The following is a 22,091-nucleotide window of genomic DNA, read 5'->3' on the forward strand; positions in this document are numbered from 1 at the left end:
AGACGGATTCTTCTTTTGGGATTGCTTCTTTGCCGTTTCTGACAGGCATGGTTAATTATTTCATAGGGATTCAGGATCAAAATCCGGGTCTTCTTAGTATTTAACCATCTCCCACTACGATCATGTGAAGAACTTGTTGTTGAACTTTATTCCATTGTCAGGTCATATATGAACCTGTTGTTGAGCTTTATTCAGGTCATATATGAACATGTTGTTGAGCTTTTTTCCATTATCAGGTCATATATGAACCTGTTTGTTCAGTGCTATTCAGGTCATATATGAACCTGTTGTTGAACTTTATTCCAGTATCAGGTCATATATGAACCTGTTCTGAAGAGTCTTTCTCTATGTTTGTTTCAGCATTGTCAGGTCATATATGAACCTGTTGTTGAGCTTCATTCCAGTATTACCAGGTCATGTATGAACCTGTTGATACACACCTCTTGAATTTTTCTGAGTTTGTTAGGTCATATCTGAACCTGCTGTCAGAACTTCTTGATATTCCCCAGCATTGTAAGGTCATGTATGAACCTGTTGTTGAGCTTTATTCCAGTATTGCCAGGTCATATATGAACCTGTTTTGAAGAGTCTTTCTCTATGTTTGTTTCAGTGTTATCAGGTCATATATGAATCTGTTGTAGCATTTCTTTTTTTCTTATTCGGGTTTAGTAAGTCATATGTGAACTTACTACCGAAATCTCTTGTATTCTAAGTATCGATTATCAAATTTCACTTTGAGTACTCCCCTGTGTGTGTCTGACTCTCCAGCGGGATTGTTTTCCCCAGCAAGTTTGTTTTTTTCTTTACCATTTGTCTGTCTCCCTGTGGACCATCAACATTCCCCACAGATTGGTCTGCCTAGTAGCATCTCCTGTTAAAGGTTCATCATATCCCTAACAGATAAAAATTACAAAAAAAGAATCTTGCATCAGCACATATCATATCATATCATATCATATCATATCATATCATATCATATCATATCATATCATATCATATCATATCATATCATATCATTGTCATACCCTGATTTTGCTCCTGAATTTTTTATGTTTGTTTGGCATGCTTGGCCTAACCTGACTTTGGTTTTACATAAGGTTTGGTTTTGATCCAAAGTCATGGTGTTGTGATTGTGGATACCTCTATGGTCTGGGTCATCTGAACAACCAAGTTTCTTGTGTTTCTAGCCACTTGCCAGTCATGTTATTGGTTCATGGATATCCCTTTCAAATCCTAACCTTATGGTCTTATTTCATGGTTTTGTTCATACACATTATCAGTCAAGTTATGTTCTTTTCAAGAGTCAAACATTCAAGTTATGATTAAACCGATTGTGAAACCAACTTCAAACCACTTTGTTAATCCATTTCAATTTTATTTCATTACATTTGATTCCATACAAAAAAATACAAAAAAAAATGAGCTTTGACCAAAGTCAACACAACCTATTTGCATCCTAAAGCCTAAGTCTTCCGTCATGAACCTTAATCCATCACTCCATTGTTCATGTTTGCTTGCTTCCATCATGAGTGCTTCATTTGCAAGTTATCCTTGGCCAACCATGTTTATGTTCATGCCATGCCTACAAGAGCACAGTTAAGTTACACAAAAAAAAAGTAGGTCATAACCAACTCAAACCTACCAAACATGGACACCGCCACCAACAACAACCATCTTCGATTCCAGGATGCTGATGAAGTTATCAAAGATGCTGCTAAAACCTCCAACCTTGACCAATCCATGGGTGGTTGCGAACTTGATGATTCAAATGACAAAACCAGCGCTAATTACTACTTTGATTCTTACTCTCACTTTGGAATTCATGAAGAAATGTTGAAGGACACTGTTAGAACCAAGACATATCAAAATGTTATTTATCAGAATAGGTTTTTATTCAAGAATAAAGTAGTTCTTGATGTTGGTGCCGCAACTGGGATTTTGTCACTATTCTGTGCCAAAGCAGGTGCAGAACATGTCTATGCCGTTGAATGCTCTGATATGGCTGACATGGCAAAGCAGATAGTCGAAACTAAAGGTTACTCTAAAGTTATAACTGTTTTGAAAGGGAAGATTGAAGAGCTTGAACTTCCTGTTCCTAAAGTTGATATAATCATTTCCGAATGGATGGGATATTGCTTGTGGTTTGAGAATATGTTAAATTCTGTGCTCTATGCACGTGATAAATGGCTTGTGGATGATGGCGTTGTGCTACCTGATATAACAACCCTCCATTTTACTGCAATGAAGATAAAGCATAATTGAATATATTCTACAAAAATACAAAGAAGCAATTGCCTTGAATTATAATCAAGAAGGCCCTGTAAAACACAAAATCCTTCAACTTTTTTTGACAATGAATATCAAAGGCATGTTGACTTTTCATGTTTATCTCACAATGTCTGAGAGTGTTTCTTCTGTATACTAAAGAATAATTTGACAAGCTGAATTACAGATACATTCACATCTTAACTACTGAGCTGAGATGGACAAACACCCATTTCGCATCTATCCTTGAAATACAGCTACAATGAAGAAAGTTTTGATTTTGATGGTGTTGATGATGATGGGTATTGATTTTACAGAAGGGGTAAAGAAGGTATCTTGGAGGTTGCACACACTGTTTTCTGTTGAAAGTCAGAATTACTTTGATATGAAGGTTAAACAACCTGGACCTGTTACTCGTCTTCTTAGTTGTACCGATGAAAAGAAGAAGAATTATAAAGGGATGCATTTGGCTCCAATTTTTGAGGTTCCTTCTATGAGTAGACATCCCAAAACTGGTGATTGGTACCCTAGCAATAAACCTCCTGATCCAGGACTTGGTATGCAGTCCCATCTGGTATTAACTCCTGTTGTCAGCAACCATATGTCTCCTGCTAACGCCACTGCAACCCCTGTTGTGAATGTGCCCGTAACTACTGTTGAAATCAGTTGAGTCTGTATCTCCTCTATCTCTTCCTGATCGCCTCAAAAGTGGCTGGAATGTTGAAAAGAGGATTATGTCAGACGAGTCTCTTACAAAAGCTGAGGAGGCAAGGATAAATGCAGAGGAAGCTTCTGCTCTTGCTGCTGCTGCGGTGAATCATAGCATGGGATCCTACCAGAAACAGTTAAACCATAACCTATGAGACCAATATATTTGGATAGATTGTTAGTCATCAACTTCATAGATTGAACACCTAGATCCCTCAGTATCTGCAAAAATGGTAGCATTTCAAATTCCATAACAATTGTGATCAGCATGTTTTAAAACAGTTCAAATGTTATTGCAAGAGACTCATCATCGAACCAATAAGTGTAAGTCTATTACCTGCGCACCAATGCCATACTCCCTAGAGTCAACAGGCAATCCCAAATCCTCATTGGCTTCTACGGTATCGCGCCCATCATCCTGTAGGTTATAAGCACGGAGCTTGTGGCCCAATCCAATACCCCTACCTTCATGTCCGCGTAAATATACAAGTACACCTCTACCGGCTGCCTCAATCTGTTGCATTGCAAGTGCAAGCTGATTTCCACAGTCACATCTGCAGATCAATCCCAAAGCATTGGAAATGCAGCTATTCCACCTCCCAACTCATTGGCCGAAAAGACGTCGTATGGAGCTGATTCAGAGTATGAGAAATTCATGGCAGAGATGAAGTGATTTCGGTTCATTTTCGAAAGGCCTGATGTTTCTTGGAGCTCTTGTGAACCTGATTTCCTAACCTCTTGCCATGTCTTTCTTGGAAGTCTGGGACTCCCATCTTTAACCTTGCTGTACTGTTATGAAATTTGCAGAGAATTCGAGTTGGAAGTTGAGACACAATCTTCAAATAGCAGGTATACAACATCAAAACCTTGGTCCTGTACAACACCATATCATGACCTATGTTTTTCCGCACTTCTAACCCTAACTCAATCTGGCCAAACATGCCCTGCATTCACACAACCACATAAACATGACCTGAGATACCTTGAAGACCAATTGTCTAAAATTTAGCAAGAAAGAGAAGCTTACCATGGTTGCAAACACATGAACCCTGTCTTGCCTTGCTTGCTGCTGCATACATACATATGTCTTGCACAACCACTGCAAAGTCCACACGTACCAGTATCTTCCTTGTTCTTCCTGCTGACCATCATGTTATCATCATCATTATGCCAACAAAACCAATGCAAGGTACAACAACCTGCAACATATAAACACTCCATGCTGCAAAAGCATCACAACATCAACTGAGCACAGGCTGCAATTGGTATGGACTTGCTAACAGGAACTAACTTGCATCAAGCCAATAGCACGATTAATCCAACATCAAATAGTGCATATGACCAAGATAACATGCAAACAAAGAACCATCAACCTTTTGAGTCCTCATTCACAAACCAACCGAGTGTAGTGGCAATAGAAATTCACTGCAGTAACACAATTGAATTAGCTGGAAGTTACAAGAAATTCACTGCAGTAACACATAATAGCCAGTAAAGCGTTAGAATTCCAGAGTTCCCAATTTGGCATCCAGACAAAAAATGAAGAGAAAGCATGAATGCAGTTTACCGGTTCTGATTTAGCATTGAGTAAAGCCAATCCCGACTGAGCACATCAAAAGGGATTTTGCAGAGACCTCTTTTGATCTCAAAAACCCTAAAATGCGTGGAGGATAAATAGAGACAAGGAGGAATCAGTAAGAAAAGAGGAGAGAAAGAATTGAACGGCCACTGTTCATAAAGAGAAGAGAAGCCGAAAAACCCTAAAAAAAAATTCAATACGACGGCAAAGAGAAAAAACCCTACAGAAATTGAAACTGAGGAGAGTCAAAAGCACCTAGTGACGGCGTTCTTCGGAGAGATTTTCAAAGCTTCATCTCGACACCTTCTTGGACAGAGCCCCTACTCACGACGGAATACGCAAGTGAACGCTCGCTGGCGGCGAGTCAACGTACGAAAGAGAACTTGCTAGCGTCGCCGGTCCAATCGCCGTTCAATCCTGTTGTAACTGATTCAGGTTTGTTTCTATTCTTTTGATTTGAACTTCATGTACTTTCATCCCTACGCGTTATGGTATTTGATCTTTGGTGGAGCTTTTTTTTTTTTTTTCATTCGCCACCATGGAAAGAAGAAGCTCGTTTTTAGGTTAGGAGAGAACATCATTTTTCTTGAGAAGGAGATGAGTTTTTACGGGTTTAGTGTCGTTGGTTTCCCTGGTTTCTTTTTTTCCATATGTCGTTGTTATCAAAATGTTTTTTCCACTACCCAATGCACCTTTGGTCTTCTCACTTGCCATTTCCCAGGTTGGACTGACAGTTGGTCACTATTAGTGACTGTTCGCCACCTAGTCCCACCGCCCAACAGCCACGTGGCTAGGGCTGGGTCAGTTCCCACCACATCATTGTGGGCCAATTTGGAGAGGGTTTTGTTTGACCCGAATCTCCACGGTTCAAAGACCGTTGGGTTCTCTTCCGACCCAAACTCGTATGGCCCATGTTGGCCTTTTACTAGTTTTTTTTATTTTTATTTTTATTTCTTGTGTTTCTTTGTTTATATATTTGAGTCGTTGTTAAGGTGACTACTGACCACCTGTAGCCGGGTGGAGGGGAAGGAGTTTCATTTCCCCTTATGTAGTGGGTTCGATACCCATATATAACATTTCCTTTCTTTAGCATTTTTTTTTCCATGTTTATGTTGTATTAATTATACTCATAGTTTCATTTGTTAATAATGCAAACTTTGTTTTCTTTTAACTTCATCATTCATTTAAAGCCATTTTAAAATTATAAAAATCATACTTTTCTCGATTTAATATCGAGCCCGTTTTTTTTTACACCCTTGTAAGTCGATTGCTTTTTGAGCATCGCCATCAACCTCACATAGCTTACTCTTGGGCTTTCTTACAATGAGACATGTCCCTTGCACTTACACTCATACATTGTTTAATGCTTCATTATTTCATTCTTTGATTATTTGATTTGATCATATACTTGTTTAAATATCTTATTGTTTGATTGTTGCCTACTTGTATGATGTATGAGGCATATATTTATATTGCTTGATTACCATGTCAACCCCCATTCATAACAAATGTACCCCTCTCCCATGAAATGTATAAAATTTACTCTTTCATTCTTTATTCACCTGTTAATACAAGAATTAAAATGAACATTCGATAACCATTTCAAAACAAGATCAAAACCTCGATCCAACGTCGAGTATTCATTTTTCAAAACCTAACAGAACCAGCACGTATTCATCCACCCTTTTGTAAGTCGATTGCTTTATGCATCGCCATTAACCTTGTAAGTCGATTGCTTCATGCATCGCCATCTACCCTTATCCCTAACACTTCTCCTCGCTCCATTCGTCGATTCTTGTTCCGATTAGTGTTAGATGCCCAAAAGTGCTTATTTGAGCTATCATATGTGGGCATCTTTCACTCTTTTGCCTTGCTAAAATTGTCAAAATCACATTTATTTTACATGGAATGCGTACATTGATAAACAAGCTTGGTGCCTTTGATGTGTTTGTTATTGTGCAGGAAAGGCATGAATTAATTGATAATAAAGACACAAGAGAATTGGCAAAGGAACCAAAGCAAAGGAGCATTTCATCTGCCTGCTCACTAGGCGAGGCTGTGGCGAAGAATGGGTTCGCTAGGCGAGCTCCTGGCGAACAACTCCAGTAAATTAGCAAATTAATTCGCTAGGCGAGCTCATGGCGAAGTCTGCAGCGAATTCATTCTGTTTTGGTGAAAAAGTGCAGCCAGCACTCACTCGCTAGGCGAGGCTCTAGCGAGTCCCCAACGAGCATTCCAGTAGCAAAACCTCTCAACCTCGCTGGGGGCGAGCTTGAAGCGTTTCCTTCGCTAGGCGAAGGTATGTTCGCTAGGCGAACATGACAGTTTAGCAGGCCCTGTTTGCTCTGGGCGCAGGGGCTTTTTGTGCCCATTTTAGGACCTCGCTAGGCGAGCTATTATGCTCGCCTAGCGAACATGACAGTTCTGCACTTGTCTATAAGTAGCAGGTGCCACTTTTGGGCACCATACCTCATTTTTACCAACTTTTCCATTTTTTGTACTTTCTCCTAGATATTTTACAGCATTGCTTTGTGGGAGATTTTATGCCCTAATTTCATTTCTCTTCATCTAGCTACCATCTTCCACAAAAAGAAGGTGGATTCCCATCCAACTTCGATTATTCGACTTGGATGTTGATCAACCCTCTTTTCTTACTTGCCGACCAAGCTACCATGAAAATGAGTAGCTAAGTCTTCCATTTGTCAAGGTTAGATGTAGGTGATTGCTAGCTTTGTGTGTAAATGTAAGGATCCTCATATGTAAACTCTTTAACGGTAAATATATGATGAAAACTTTGTTTCTATTTAAAAACTCTTTGTGTTGGTATTTGATCGAGAGATGTTTACCGATTCTTGACCTAGGTTTTCATCCAAACTTGTTTGTTAGCTAGAGATAGTAACGAATGATTTTGTTCACCATAAGGTTGAACCAAAACGTTGTCTTTTTGATAGATTGTGTTCGAGAGAAACAATGGATCAAAATGACAAAACTCACAATGGGTGTTCGAGAGAAACGCATTGAGAGGACTTTGTGAAATTATTTATCATCTAAAGGAGTTTATAAGATTGTTGACTGAGCAAATACATGCAAAGCAAATGTAATCATTGAAACCTAACTTTGACAATATTTCTCATATTAATCAAAACGTAACTTTTACCGCAATTAATTACTTTGTATGCAAGATAACTTGATTAAAACCAAAACCCTAGTGTTACATTAAGCTGAGATTAATTCAACCATTGAACGGCAGTGATATCTTACAATCTCTGTGGATACGATAACAAAAACCCGACACTTAAAAACTGTCCCAACAAAATGGCGCCGTTGCCGGGGATTGTAAATTGATATTGCGAGCATCGCATTGGTTGTTTAAGTTTTAGCTTGTGAATTTTTGACTTGTGCTTGTAATTTGTTTGGTTTAGTGTGCAGCTTACGTTTTATGCGAGGGAAAATCCCTGTGGACGAACTTCTTTTTGATCCTGAGATCGAGAGAACCGCAAGGAGGCTCAATAGCAGAACGAGACGTAGGAGGCAACAGGCTAGGCAACGCCAAGAGCAAGGAGAAAGTTCTTCAACCACAAATCCACACCCATTCGTACCAAACATGGAGCCACAACCACCACCACCGATTTCTACTCCATGTATCAACAGTCCAAGGAACACCGCTCAGTTTGCCAACCAAACTGGAAGGCAAGCTGAGATGAAGACGGGAACTCTAAATTTATTGTATGGGAGTCCATTCACCGGAATGGACCATGAAGACCCATTTGCTTTTCTCATAAAATTCTATGAGATAGCATTGGCTGCCGGAGTGGATCAGGCTCAGGAGCTTCCGTTGTTCAGACGTTTATTTCCTCACGCTTTGCTCGGTAAAGCAAAGGATTGGTATCTCGATCAAACACCTGCCGTAATGACAGATTGGAATGTGTTAGAGGAGAAATTCATTGAAAGATTTTTCTCTCATAACCGATTCATGGAATCAAAGACGGCCATCTCGGTGTTTTCTCAAGGAACCAGTGAATCGTTGAATGAAGCGTGGGAGAGATTCAAGTCCATGCTAAGGAAATGCAAAGGGCATGGATTTGATGAATTAACTCAAATCCATATCTTCAGAAATGGACTTCAACCAAACTGTAAGACGTTGTTGGATGCCACCTCGGGTGGCTCGTTGATGTCAAAGAGTGCCGAAGAAGCCACAAACATTATCAACCGTATGGCTTTGAATGATCTTCAAAGTCAAAGTCGTGGAAATTCTTTGAAGAAGGCGGGAGTGCTTGAGTTAGGGACGAATGATGCCATACTTGCCCAAAACAAGCTCATCTCACAACAAGTGGAACTTTTAACGCAACAAATCAAAGAGTTAAGAGAACCGTCAAAAGCTAAACAAATAGCTTGTTGTGAACTTTGTAAAGGTGAACATGACACTGGATTTTGTCCACCTCCCGGTTTTGACGAAGTAAATTACATGGCCAATCAACGGGACTATCAACCAAGACAACAACAACCTTATCAACCGCACCCTCAACAACAACAACAACAACAATTCCAAGGGAACCAAGGGTTCCAACCTAGAAGCAACTATTATCATAACCAAGGTTATGGAGGTGGTTCTTCTAGCCATCAAAATCCTCCCCAAAATCCGTATCAATCTCAACAACCGCCGGTAGTCAATTCTAAATTGGAGGAGACATTGACGCAATTCATGCAAATGTCAATGGCCAATCAAAAGAGTAATGACGCGGCCATAAAAAATCTTGAAACTCAAGTTGGGCAACTTGCCAAGCAACTCGCTGAACAACAAACCGGTCCTTCTTTTTCGGCTAATACGCAAACAAATCCTAAGGAGCATTGTAAGGCGATTATGACGAGAAGTGGAAGGGAGTTGGGTAGTGAAAATGAAAAAAGAGTGGAGAGTGAAAAAAGAGAGAAAGAGAAGGAGATTGAGGAGGAAATAGTGGAAGAAAATGTTGACGGTGAAGTAGGAGTATGGAGTGATGAGGAAGTAGTTGAAAATAATAAAAATAATGGTGAAGTTGAACAAGAAAAAGGTGTGGAGATTGAGGAAAATAAAAATGATGAGGTGATAAGGGAGGTAGCGAAGAAGCCTAGATGGAAAAGTGCTAGAATTGCAAAGGGAAAGGAGGTAGTGAGCGCTACTCCGGTCCAAAATCTTCCTTACCCTCATGCCCCTTCCAAAAGGGAAAATGAACGGCATTACGCCCGGTTCATGGATATTTTTAAGCAATTACAAATAAACATTCCGTTTGCTGAAGCTTTGGAACAAATGCCAAAGTATGCCAAGTTCATGAAGGACATACTAACCAAAAAGCGGAGGTATACGGAACCGGAGACCATCGTCCTTGATGCGAGCTGTAGTGCCATCATTCAAAGGACGCTTCCTAAGAAAGAGGTTGATCCGGGAAGAGTTACATTGCCGGTTAAAATTGGTGATGTGTATGTCGGAAAGGGACTTATTGACTTGGGGTCGAGCATAAATCTTATACCTTTGTCAATTATCAAGAGGCTTGGCAACATCGAGATTAAGTCCATCCGAATGACATTACAATTGGCGGATAAGTCGACGACCCATCCTCATGGCGTAGCCCAAGATGTGTTGGTGAAGGTCGACACATTCTTTTTCCCGGTGGATTTTATTGTAATTGATATGGAGGAAGATGATGATGCTCCGCTCATATTGGGCCGACCATTCATGAAGACCGCAAGAATGATGATTGATGTTGATGACGGTTTAATGAAGGTGCGTGTTCAAAATGAGGAGGTCACCTTTGATCTATTCGAGGCGATGAAGCATTCCAAGGATAGAAATGATAGCTTTCGCATCGATGCGATCGAAGACGCTATTATGGAAGTTTCAAAGCATATTCACGAGATATCTCCTATGGAGTTAGCTCTCGACGACTCATTGGAGGTTTTCACTGTTGAAGAGGAGCTAGCTTTTGAGGAATGTTTGAAGGAACTTGATAGCTTGGAAGACCTACAACCGTGGGAAGTAGAGGAAGAAAATTTGAAGAAGGAGGTAATTGACGAGAAAGCGCCAATTGAATTAAAAGAGTTACCTTCGACTTTGAAATATGTGTTCCTAGATGAGACCGAGGCAAAGCCGGTCATCATAAGCAACCTTTTGACAAAAGAAGAAGAAGCCCGTCTAATCATTGTGCTAAAAACCAATCAAGAAGCTATGGGTTGGACTCTTTCCGATCTTAAAGGAATTAGTCCATCCTATTGTATGCACAAGATTTTGATGGAGGAGGATTTCAAGCCGGTGGCTCAACCACAACGCCGCTTAAATCCTACAATGAAAGAGGTTGTAAGAAAGGAAGTGGTGAAGCTTTTGGATGCGGGAATGATTTACCCGATCTCGGATAGTCCGTGGGTTAGTCCCGTGCACGTGGTTCCGAAGAAGGGTGGAATGACCGTAATCCGTAATGACAAAGACGAATTGATCCCGACTAAAGTAGCAACGGGGTGGAGAATGTGTATAGATTATAGACGGTTGAATACCGCGACTCGTAAGGACCATTTTCCACTCCCATTTATGGATCAAATGCTTGAAAGACTATCGGGCCAACAATACTACTGTTTTTTAGACGGCTACTCCGGGTACAACCAAATTGCGGTTGACCCGGTTGATCATGAAAAGACGGCTTTCACGTGTCCGTTTGGAGTGTTCGCATACAGAAAAATGCCTTTTGGGCTTTGCAATGCGCCGGCGACATTCCAACGATGTGTCCAAGCTATTTTTGCCGATCTAATAGAGAAAACAATGGAAGTCTTCATGGATGACTTCTCGGTGTTTGGTGGGACGTTTAGTCTATGCTTGGCAAATTTGAAGACGATGTTGGAAAGGTGTGTGAAGACTAATTTGGTGCTAAATTGGGAAAAGTGTCACTTTATGGTGACCGAGGGGATTGTGCTAGGCCACAAAGTCTCTAAAAGGGGGCTTGAAGTGGATAGAGCTAAGGTTGATGTAATTGAAAAATTACGCCCTCCGGTCAATGTGAAGGGCATCCGTAGTTTTTTGGGGCACGCGGGGTTCTACCGGCGCTTCATCAAGGACTTCTCAAAGGTGGCTAAACCTTTGAGCAATTTACTCGCCAAAGATCAGGTATTTCTCTTCACCGACGATTGTTTGCAAGCTTTCGAGGTTTTAAAAGAAAAATTGGTTACCGCTCCAATAATAGTCGCTCCCGATTGGAATGAAAATTTTGAACTAATGTGTGACGCGAGTGACTATGCCGTTGGAGCGGTACTTGGCCAAAGAAAGGACAAAACTTTTCATGCTATACATTATGCGAGTAAGGTTCTTAACGAGGCTCAAATAAATTATGCCACAACGGAAAAAGAACTACTCGCAATAGTGTATGCGCTAGAAAAGTTTAGGTCCTATCTTATAGGGTCTAAAGTCGTGGTGTACACTGACCACGCGGCGATTAAATATCTGCTGACCAAGCCGGATTCGAAGCAAAGGCTCATCCGTTGGATCCTCTTGTTACAAGAATTCGATGTCGAAATTAAAGACAAGAAGGGGTCGGAAAACTTGGTAGCGGATCATTTATCCCGCTTGGTGAATGTCGAGGTTACCGCATCTGAAAAGGAAATCCGGGAAGAATTTCCTGATGAAAAATTGTTTAAGGTTCAAGTTAGGCCGTGGTTTGCAGACTTTGCAAACCACAAGGCTAGTGGTTGTGTGCCGGCCGACCTAACTTCGAACCAAAAGAGGAAGTTCCTTTCGGATGCGAAGTATTATGTTTGGGATGACCCATACTTGTTTAAGTTGGGTAGCGATAACCTGTTAAGGAGATGCGTAACTGGTGATGAAGCCCAGAGCATCCTTTGGCATTGTCACAACTCGCCTTATGGCGGACATTATAATGGGGTTAGAACGGCCACAAAAATTCTTCAATCGGGATTTTATTGGCCAACTATTTTCAAAGACGCACATACCCATGCGCAAAGTTGTGACAGTTGCCAAAGAAGTGGTGGGATAGGTAAGAGAGATGAGATGCCTCTCCAAAATATCCAAGAAGTGGAAGTGTTCGATTGTTGGGGCATAGATTTTGTTGGACCTTTCCCACCATCTTACGGGAATGAGTACATGCTTGTAGCTGTTGATTATGTCTCTAAGTGGGTTGAGGCGATTGCCTCACCTCGGGCGGATGCCAAAACGGTGATAAAATTTTTAAAGAAAAACATCTTTTCCCGTTTTGGAACCCCCCGAGTGTTGATAAGTGACGGAGGGTCACACTTTTGCAATGCACCTTTGGAAACAATTCTAAAACATTATGGTGTGTCGCATAGGGTGACAACTCCGTACCACCCTCAGGCTAACGGGCAAGCGGAGGTCTCTAATCGAGAGATTAAGAGAATCCTAGAAAAAACCGTGTCTAATTCTAAAAAAGAGTGGTCCCAAAAATTGGACGAAGCATTATGGGCCTACCGTACGGCCTTTAAAGCTCCAATTGGCCTAACTCCGTTTCAATTGGTATTTGGTAAAACTTGCCATTTGCCGGTTGAATTGGAGCACAAGGCCTTGTGGGCCCTAAAATTTCTAAATTTTGAACATGAGTTGGCCGGTAACAAAAGGAAAGTACAACTACTTGAGTTGGAGGAGATGCGCAATGCCGCATACCACTCAAGTTGGTTGTACAAGGAAAAAGCAAAGAAGTATCATGACAAGAAGATCCGTACCAAAGAATTTGTGCCCGGACAATTGGTCCTATTGTTCAACTCCCGGTTGAAGTTGTTTCCCGGGAAGTTGAAATCGAAATGGTCCGGGCCATTTCGGGTGAAAGAAGTAAAAGAGTACGGGGCCATTATCATTGAAGACATGGACGAGAAAGACAGTTGGACCGTGAACGGCCAACGATTGAAAGTGTATCTCGGCGGTCATGTGGATCGCGAGAGTTGTGCTCAGCCGCTCGATGCTCCCCTGTGAGCATCGCACCGTCGAGCTTAGCCGACGTTAAACAAGCGCTAGTTGGGAGGCACCCCAACATTGTAAGTATTTATTGTTTTATGTATCATGTTGAATTCTGTTACAGTGTGCGAAACAAGGCTGGATGACTTGCAAGTGCTGCATTTGCAAATGCATTTGCTGTCATGCTCGCTTGCAGCTCGCTAGGCGAGGCAGAAGCGAGCATGCTCGCAAGCTGCTCGCTAGGCGAGGCAGCAGCGAGCGCTGCAGTACTGTTTTCTATTTAAACACTTCAGCAGAGCCATTTTGCCCTACCTTCAAAAATTTGTCTGAACGGCTCTGCTGAGGATTTCGTGCGTGGTTTCTCAAACTCCCTCTGTTGCATCTTTATCACCGACACGTGCTTCTTTCGCCAATTGCAAACTCTCCCCACTTCTCTTTTCCAAATCCGTTTACCAAAGGTTTGCCCCACTTCTTTTTCTTTTTGTTTACTCTTAAATTCCAAATATGCATAGCAAATAGGATAAATTTGGTATGGGAAACATGGAGGTTGCATGAGATATTGTGGAGTTTGCAATGTTAGGTCGTTTAGGTTTTCAAATTGGGGATTTCATCTATTTTAGGTTTTGCATGCAATTAGCCAATCCCCAATAGCATAGAACGACTCATTGTCATTAGAAATCATTAGGTTCTGTGTAGGAACCATAGAGTACGGGTATTGGGAGAAACATCCTTGAAAATGCAGAAAATCCCAAAACCCGTAAGGTTCGCTAGCAGCTCGCTAGGCGACCTGGGGCGACCGTTCGCTGCAACTTCGCTAGGCGAAGCAGCAGCGAACATGACAGTATTTTGAGTTTTGTTTTAATGGCTAATCTGTTTGTTGGTGTGTATTGTTTCTTTGTATATTTTGCAGAATGGAGTCTAGATCTGGAGCTGGTAAAAAGAGAAAAGGAGATGCAACTACTTCCAGGACCGTGCCGATTCAATTCGACCACGACAAGTTTGTAGGCCCGAAACAAGCGGCACGTTACATCGCTTTGGAGAAGCGAAAAATCCTTCCTGAGAGGCGTTTTCTGATCAACCCGCAGGGCACTTACCGAACTTTCGCCGGGTTGATAGACGCCAAGAAGTGGGATAGGTTGATAAGTCCCTTGGAGCATTATGACATTGGTACAGTGCGGGAGTTTTATGCTAACGCATTGCCCGACGACGACGAGCCCTTCACTTGGGTTTCTAGAGTTGCCGGGCGTACTATTCCTTTTGACCGGGATGCGATCAACAGAATCCTAGGGGAACCGCTCCAGCTGGGAGCTGATCAAAGAGACCAGTACCACACCGACCTCAGACTTCATCGAGACGTCGCTGCCATTACCACCGACCTGCTTTTGGCTGGGAGATCGGTTGAGCCGAACCCATCTGGGGTTCCTGTGAGATATCACCGGGAGGACATGACTCCCATGGCTCAGCTGATTCTACTTCTGGTTTTAACCAACATCCAACCCAAATCACACACCTCTACTGTGCCGATCCCAGTGGCACATTTAGTCCATTCCATCCTCACTAATGTTGAGATTGATGTGGCGAGGATAATCGCCAATGAGCTGAAGACTGTGGTTGAGAGTGGACTGAAATCGGGGGCTCGTGTGAATTGCCCACTGGCCTTCCCGTGTTTGATTATGAGCTTATGTATTCAGGCTAGGGTCCGGCTTCCGTCTCGTGGACAGGTTAGAATCCCGGCACCAATTGATGATCGGTATGTAGCTAAGTATTGTAGAGCTAAGACTACCGCTGGCAGTGCGGCCTCGGGAAGTACTCGGGCTGCTGATGGTCCTAGTGCTTCTTCTCCCGGACTTGATCCGTACCTGAGGGCTGTTTGTGACTACAGTTTTGAGTGGATGGCAGCATCCCAAAGAGCTATGATTGACATGCACAACAGTATGCAGAGGTTGGAGCTGCAAGGTAATGACCCCTCCGGTGCTCGAGCATTGTTAGCGCGTGAGCAGTTTATGCTCAACGCTAATTGGCCTGTGGACAGGCCAGTCTATGGTGAGGGGGAGGGAGCTGAAGCTGATGATGAGGATATTGATGATGAGGCTACCGGTTCTGAAGCCGGTAGTGAAGAGGAGTCTTGAGCCCTTTGTGGGTTAAGTTTTTGAGTATTTGTATTTCAGTTTTTATTATGTCATTTTTATTTGTACTTTCGAATTTTGTATTTTGACCATGGGTTGTACTATTGGGGTGTTTTGTCCCCCACGAACAAAATTTTATTTTTCAGTTAATGTTATTTATGTTTGTTGTTAATTTTGTGTGTTTAATAAATTTTTGGTTGAATGAGTGGCAAACCCTTCTAGATTGGTTGCTCCTCAAGAAGTACCCAATGAAGGTGCATCCGAGCTTGGATGGCAATGATAAGAATAACAAGTGAATGAAGCTAAGGTACATGGTTACCGTCGGCTAGAATTTTAGAATGCATTAGGAACTTTACTCTTTTTGGTAAATTGAATATTGTCTTTGTGCAACATAATTGAATGAATGTTTCATCTAGAACCTAAAACCACAAAGTGTGAGGAAACCTCCATTGTTCACTTAAATGCTGGATTCTAATAAGTTTTGTTGATTCATGTGATTCATTATTTGTCTGTTATTATTGTGAAATTGTGGAAGCAATTAGAAATGATCAAGGCACTTGTTTTCTTTCGAGCACAACTACATCCAAAAACAACTTACCTGTGAGCAGAGAGAGTATTTGTTAACCCCTTTGAGCCTAAACAGTTGAATCTCGGCTTGAAATAAAGCGAGATCTCAAAAATCTTTTTTTTACAACCCGGAAAATATTGATTATTGTTCTTTTGCCGTAAAAAGGTAAGAGCATTCACTTAGGGTGTGGAAGAAATAAGTTGGGGAGAACGAAAAAGAATTGGTAAGCACCACAACTCTTGAAAAAGAAAAGAAAAACCGAGCAAGCATAGAAAAATATATGTATAGAAAATATAGAAAAGAAACATCTGTTTTGTACATTTGATGTGAAAGAAAAGAACAAAAATATAAAGAATGAAAATGAATGCTTGCTTGGAAGAAAAATAGTGAAAAATAAGAGGTGAGTTGTGGAATATGTGTTGTGAAGGTTACAAATAAGAAACAGATGAAACAAGTCGAGTAGTGTGAATAATACTGTGAATGTCTCTTTTGCATCGGCACTTTCGTTTCAATGGCCTTAGAAATGACCCTTGTTTGTTAACCTGACCAAGCTTCAACCGAAAAGCCCTTAGTGATCTTTATGCTTCCACAGTACCATTTTTAATTGATTAGACATTGTATGAATCTGTTTGATTTCTTCATTATTTGTTAGAGAGCGAGATTAGTCCCGCGGTTGCAAACGCGCAAAATCTTCATTCCTGATTCGAAGAGGAGAGATAGGATGATTCATTCAGAAGAGTATTGTTGTAGATAGATAAATATTTTGCATTGCTATTTAAGTTTAAGTTCCTAGGTATTATTTTATTCAAACCGTTGGGAACTTGTATATGCGAATTTCGCTTGTGTTTGAGCCGTTTATCCAACTTCGGAGAAACCGTTTCTTTATGCAAATCCTCTTGTCTTTCAAGAGGCATACTTTGCTTGAGGACAAGCAAGAATCTAGTTGGGGAGAGTTGTTAGATGCCCAAAAGTGCTTATTTGAGCTATCACATGTGGGCATCTTTCACTCTTTTGCCTTGCTAAAATTGTCAAAATCACATTTATTTTACATGGAATGCGTACATTGATAAACAAGCTTGGTGCCTTTGATGTGTTTGTTATTGTGCAGGAAAGGCATGAATTAATTGATAATAAAGACACAAGAGAATTGGCAAAGGAACCAAAGCAAAGGAGCATTTCATCTGCCTGCTCACTAGGCGAGGCTGTGGCGAAGAATGGGTTCGCTAGGCGAGCTCCTGGCGAACAGCTCCAGTAAATTAGCAAATTAATTCGCTAGGCGAGCTCATGGCGAAGTCTGCAGCGAATTCATTCTGTTTTGGTGAAAAAGTGCAGCCAGCACTCACTCGCTAGGCGAGGCTCTAGCGAGTCCCCAGCGAGCATTCCAGTAGCAAAACCTCTCAACCTCGCTGGGGGCGAGCTTGAAGCGTTTCCTTCGCTAGGCGAAGGTATGTTCGCTAGGCGAACATGACAGTTTAGCAGGCCCTGTTTGCTCTGGGCGCAGGGGCTTTTTGTGCCCATTTTAGGACCTCGCTAGGCGAGCTATTATGCTCGCCTAGCGAACATGACAGTTCTGCACTTGTCTATAAGTAGCAGGTGCCACTTTTGGGCACCATACCTCATTTTTACCAACTTTTCCATTTTTTGTACTTTCTCCTAGATATTTTACAGCATTGCTTTGTGGGAGATTTTATGCCCTAATTTCATTTCTCTTCATCTAGCTACCATCTTCCACAAAAAGAAGGTGGATTCCCATCCAACTTCGATTATTCGACTTGGATGTTGATCAACCCTCTTTTCTTACTTGCCGACCAAGCTACCATGAAAATGAGTAGCTAAGTCTTCCATTTGTCAAGGTTAGATGTAGGTGATTGCTAGCTTTGTGTGTAAATGTAAGGATCCTCATATGTAAACTCTTTAACGGTAAATATATGATGAAAACTTTGTTTCTATTTAAAAACTCTTTGTGTTGGTATTTGATCGAGAGATGTTTACCGATTCTTGACCTAGGTTTTCATCCAAACTTGTTTGTTAGCTAGAGATAGTAACGAATGATTTTGTTCACCATAAGGTTGAACCAAAACGTTGTCTTTTTGATAGATTGTGTTCGAGAGAAACAATGGATCAAAATGACAAAACTCACAATGGGTGTTCGAGAGAAACGCATTGAGAGGACTTTGTGAAATTATTTATCATCTAAAGGAGTTTATAAGATTGTTGACTGAGCAAATACATGCAAAGCAAATGTAATCATTGAAACCTAACTTTGACAATATTTCTCATATTAATCAAAACGTAACTTTTACCGCAATTAATTACTTTGTATGCAAGATAACTTGATTAAAACCAAAACCCTAGTGTTACATTAAGCTGAGATTAATTCAACCATTGAACGGCAGTGATATCTTACAATCTCTGTGGATACGATAACAAAAACCCGACACTTAAAAACTGTCCCAACAATTAGGTAGCACCCATTAGATAGAACCCTTTGTATGATAACATAGGTAGGATTCCCATATCCTTTTGTATGATAACATAGTTAGAATCCCCATTTCCTTTGCATGCTAACATTAGGTAGATATTCCCATTTGTAAATCCTAACACTTAAGTACATATTGCATGACAACTCTAGGGCAGAGCTTCCCCACTTCTAGACCTTTCCGTGCGTCTCCGATCTTGTGGCATGTAGTCCGTTCTATTGCAAAGAGGTAACTGCCTAAGACTCGATTCAGCGAGCTGCGACACCTACTGCTAGGACGTGAACACATTGCCCACTCTCCTTTGACACAACTGGTGTCCTCCTTTGTAAGTCCATATTCAGATGGCAATCCCTATGTAGGGGAACTACGTCGCCCTGATTCTCATACCAGATGAGGTACGTAGGCAGGAGATCGTGCGAGATCTCTCCGGGCACTCTTTTCTTTTTTTTGTGTGTTCATCCTTTATCCCCACTAGGGGAACTACATCGCCCTGATCCTTGTTCCAGACGAGGTATGTAGGCAGGTGGTCGTGCGAGACCACTCCGGGCACCTTTCTTTTTCTTTTGTGTGTGTTTTGGTTCGGATGCTGATGTAAGTCCAGTGATTGGCAGTCGGGCTCCACGTTTGCCTTTTTTGTGTGTGTTTTGGTTCGGATGCTGATGTAAGTCCAGTGATTGGCAGTCGGGCTCCACGTTTGCCCTTTTGTGTGTGTTTTGGTTCGGATGCTGATGTAGGTCCAGTGATTGGTAGTCGGGCTCCACGTTTGCCCTTTTGTGTGTGTTTTGGTTCGGATGCTGACGTAAGTCCAGTGATTGGAAGTCGGGCTCCATGTTTGCCACCTTTTTGTGTGTAGGTGTCTTGTTTTGTTTGGTGTGCGTGAGCCGAACTACGGCAACTCTGATTCTCATGTCCAGATGAGATACGTAGGCACGAGATGCGATGTCTTGTCGAGTTTGACTAACGACTAACAACTAATCCTTGTTTGCTTTCGCCCTCGTTGCGATCATTTCTCTCGCCCTCGTTGCGATCGAGACCTTCCCTTTCTCTTGCCCTAGTCGCAATCGAGACCCTTATTCCCGTAGTTAGTTTGAACTACGGCAACTCTGATTCTCATGTTCAGATGAGATACGTAGGCATAAGACGCGATGTCTTAGCGAGCACACTTATCCTTAACCCTTAGGTAGCCGAGCTACGAAGACTCTGATTCTCATAATCAGATGAGATACGTATGCAGTGGATGCGACATCCGTGCGAGTCACTTTCCCTTTTCCCTTTTAGTAAATAGTACATTAGATAAACATACACCCTTTAGACAAGAAACAACAAGAGTGGATCCCGTAGAGTACTACGGATGCGTAGGGGTGCTAATACCTTCCCTCCGCATAATCGACTCCCGAACCCAAGATTTGGTTGCGAGACCTTGTCTTTTCCTTTCCTTTCTCCAGGTTTACTTCGAGCGTTTCCTTTCCCTCCTTTGGGATAAATAACGCACGGTGGCGACTCTTCTGTCTTTTTCTTTCGCCGGTTGTTTTTTTCGCATACCGTATTTTTCGGGTTGCGACAATCATATCATATCATATCATATCATATCATATCATATCATATCATATCATATCATATCATATCATATCATGTCATAGGGATTCAGGATCAAAATCCGGATCTTCTTAGTATTTAACTATCTCCCACCATGATCATATGAAGAGTGTCCTGCTTCATATTCTCTAGTTGAAGATACTTAAATAGGGGCAACTGTCATACCCCGATTTTGGTCCTGAATTTTTTTCATTTTTCCATTTTTCATTTGGCACTTGGCCTAAAGTTCATTTGCATACATTCATGACCAAAGTCAACCGTCCATTCCCAAATCCATATTGTCTTGATTTTGACAAACATTGGTCATTATCTAGGCTTTTCTTTTCGATCATGTTGCTTTTAATTACAAAATGGATTCTAATTTAAGTTATTTGACTTTTTAATTTTCAATTTGATTTTAATTTCAAATTAAGTCTAATTTCAAATTTCAGTTTAATCTTAATTGTTTGTTTTTACTAACGATTCAAACTCTAATTGATTTTAAATTTTCAAATAAATGTTAGAATTGATGTCAAATTAATTTTAACAAACTATAGATTAATTTGATTTTAATTGGTTTTATTAATTTTAAATTGGCATTTAGATTAGTCTTGGATTATTTCTAAAATCCATATCCATTTTTATAACCAAATATCCACTTATCCATTAACCCTTTTAACAACCATGACCATCAAAATTTCCTAAATTTAACCATGCCATACCTATCCCAAATCATTCAAGAAAACAACCATTACAACAATTCCCTATCCATGATTCCAATTAATCTAAAATATAAACTAATGGCCATATAACTCACACATTTTCAATTACATAAACCACAAATTCATTTCATTCAAACCAAGTTTGTTACAACCTTTTTTTATGTAAATGTCATAAGTTTCCGACACTTGATAACCATTGCATTTACCAATTTCATTCCAATTCCAAAATACATTTGCGCTCAAAGCACATAAACCACAAAACCATGACATTACACAACTATTACAACATTTCCATAAATTACAAAGTCATGTTCCAAATTACATTTCACAACATTTTCTTACAAGTTCATCATATTACATAAACCCTACAAGTACAATCCTAATGAACAATCAAAGCTCCATTAACAAGCCAAGCCATGCGCTCAAAGCTCAATCAAGAATCCAAATTCAAGCATTCCAATAATTCATTCCAAAAAAAAAGGTTCAACAACACATGATAACAAATCAATATCATAACAGAAGGTTTCAACATCACTTTCCAATTCCTAACAGAACCTTCAACCTACAACTAACTTTAAAACATTTTCAACCAATTCCCAAATTTCATCCAAAATCACAACCAATATATAACCATGTTTCGCATAAATCCCATCCAGCTTTCCTTGGTTCATCATCCAAGAGTCATGTTGGTTTGCTTTACCGCGTTTCTTCATTTGCGGGCAACATTGCCCATGTTCAAGGCCATGTCCGCCAAACCTACAAAACCAACCAAGTCACGACCACAACCTGTACAATTGAAATAAAGCAAATCAGAACCTTTCATGACTACATACCAAAGTTCATTTTAAATTAATCATTTCCTAACAAATCATAGACAATTTGCAACTGTCATAATAGGAATGAACACTTTCTAACCAAACTTATAACCTCTTCAACCATCCTCAACTGATAAGGAAAAACCGGTAGAAATCCAATTTCCTTCTAATTGATAGCATTCAAAAGCCTACAGCATAATAAGAATCTCAAAGGAACTGCACAATAGAAATTAGTTAGAATTCTAACTGAAGTCTCCAACTTCCATAACCATGTAACTAAATCCTAACCAACTCCATTTGGTCCAACTATAAAAA

At 40.8% G+C, this 22,091-nt stretch overlaps 2 protein-coding genes across 2 annotated transcripts; one reads left to right on the top strand and one right to left on the bottom strand.

The window, feature by feature from the left end:
* The first annotated feature begins 1,647 nt into the window (after nucleotides 1-1,647).
* LOC127079002 (probable protein arginine N-methyltransferase 1) lies at nucleotides 1,648-2,262 on the top strand. Its single transcript, XM_051019419.1, has one exon. The coding sequence runs from the start codon at nucleotides 1,648-1,650 to the stop codon at nucleotides 2,260-2,262; it is 615 nt and encodes a 204-aa protein (XP_050875376.1).
* A 610-nt stretch (nucleotides 2,263-2,872) lies between these two features.
* On the bottom strand, nucleotides 2,873-3,775 carry LOC127084914 (probable bifunctional riboflavin biosynthesis protein RIBA 2, chloroplastic). The gene is made up of 2 exons (XM_051025437.1): nucleotides 3,311-3,775; nucleotides 2,873-3,195 (listed from the first exon to the last, which is right to left on the bottom strand). The coding sequence occupies exons 1-2, from the start codon at nucleotides 3,494-3,496 to the stop codon at nucleotides 3,016-3,018; spliced, it is 366 nt and encodes a 121-aa protein (XP_050881394.1). The 5' UTR covers nucleotides 3,497-3,775; the 3' UTR covers nucleotides 2,873-3,015.
* Between the last annotated feature and the right edge of the window lie 18,316 nt (nucleotides 3,776-22,091).

Source organism: Lathyrus oleraceus, chromosome 5 (genome assembly GCF_024323335.1).
Source record: "Lathyrus oleraceus cultivar Zhongwan6 chromosome 5, CAAS_Psat_ZW6_1.0, whole genome shotgun sequence".
Lineage (NCBI taxonomy): Eukaryota > Viridiplantae > Streptophyta > Magnoliopsida > Fabales > Fabaceae > Lathyrus > Lathyrus oleraceus.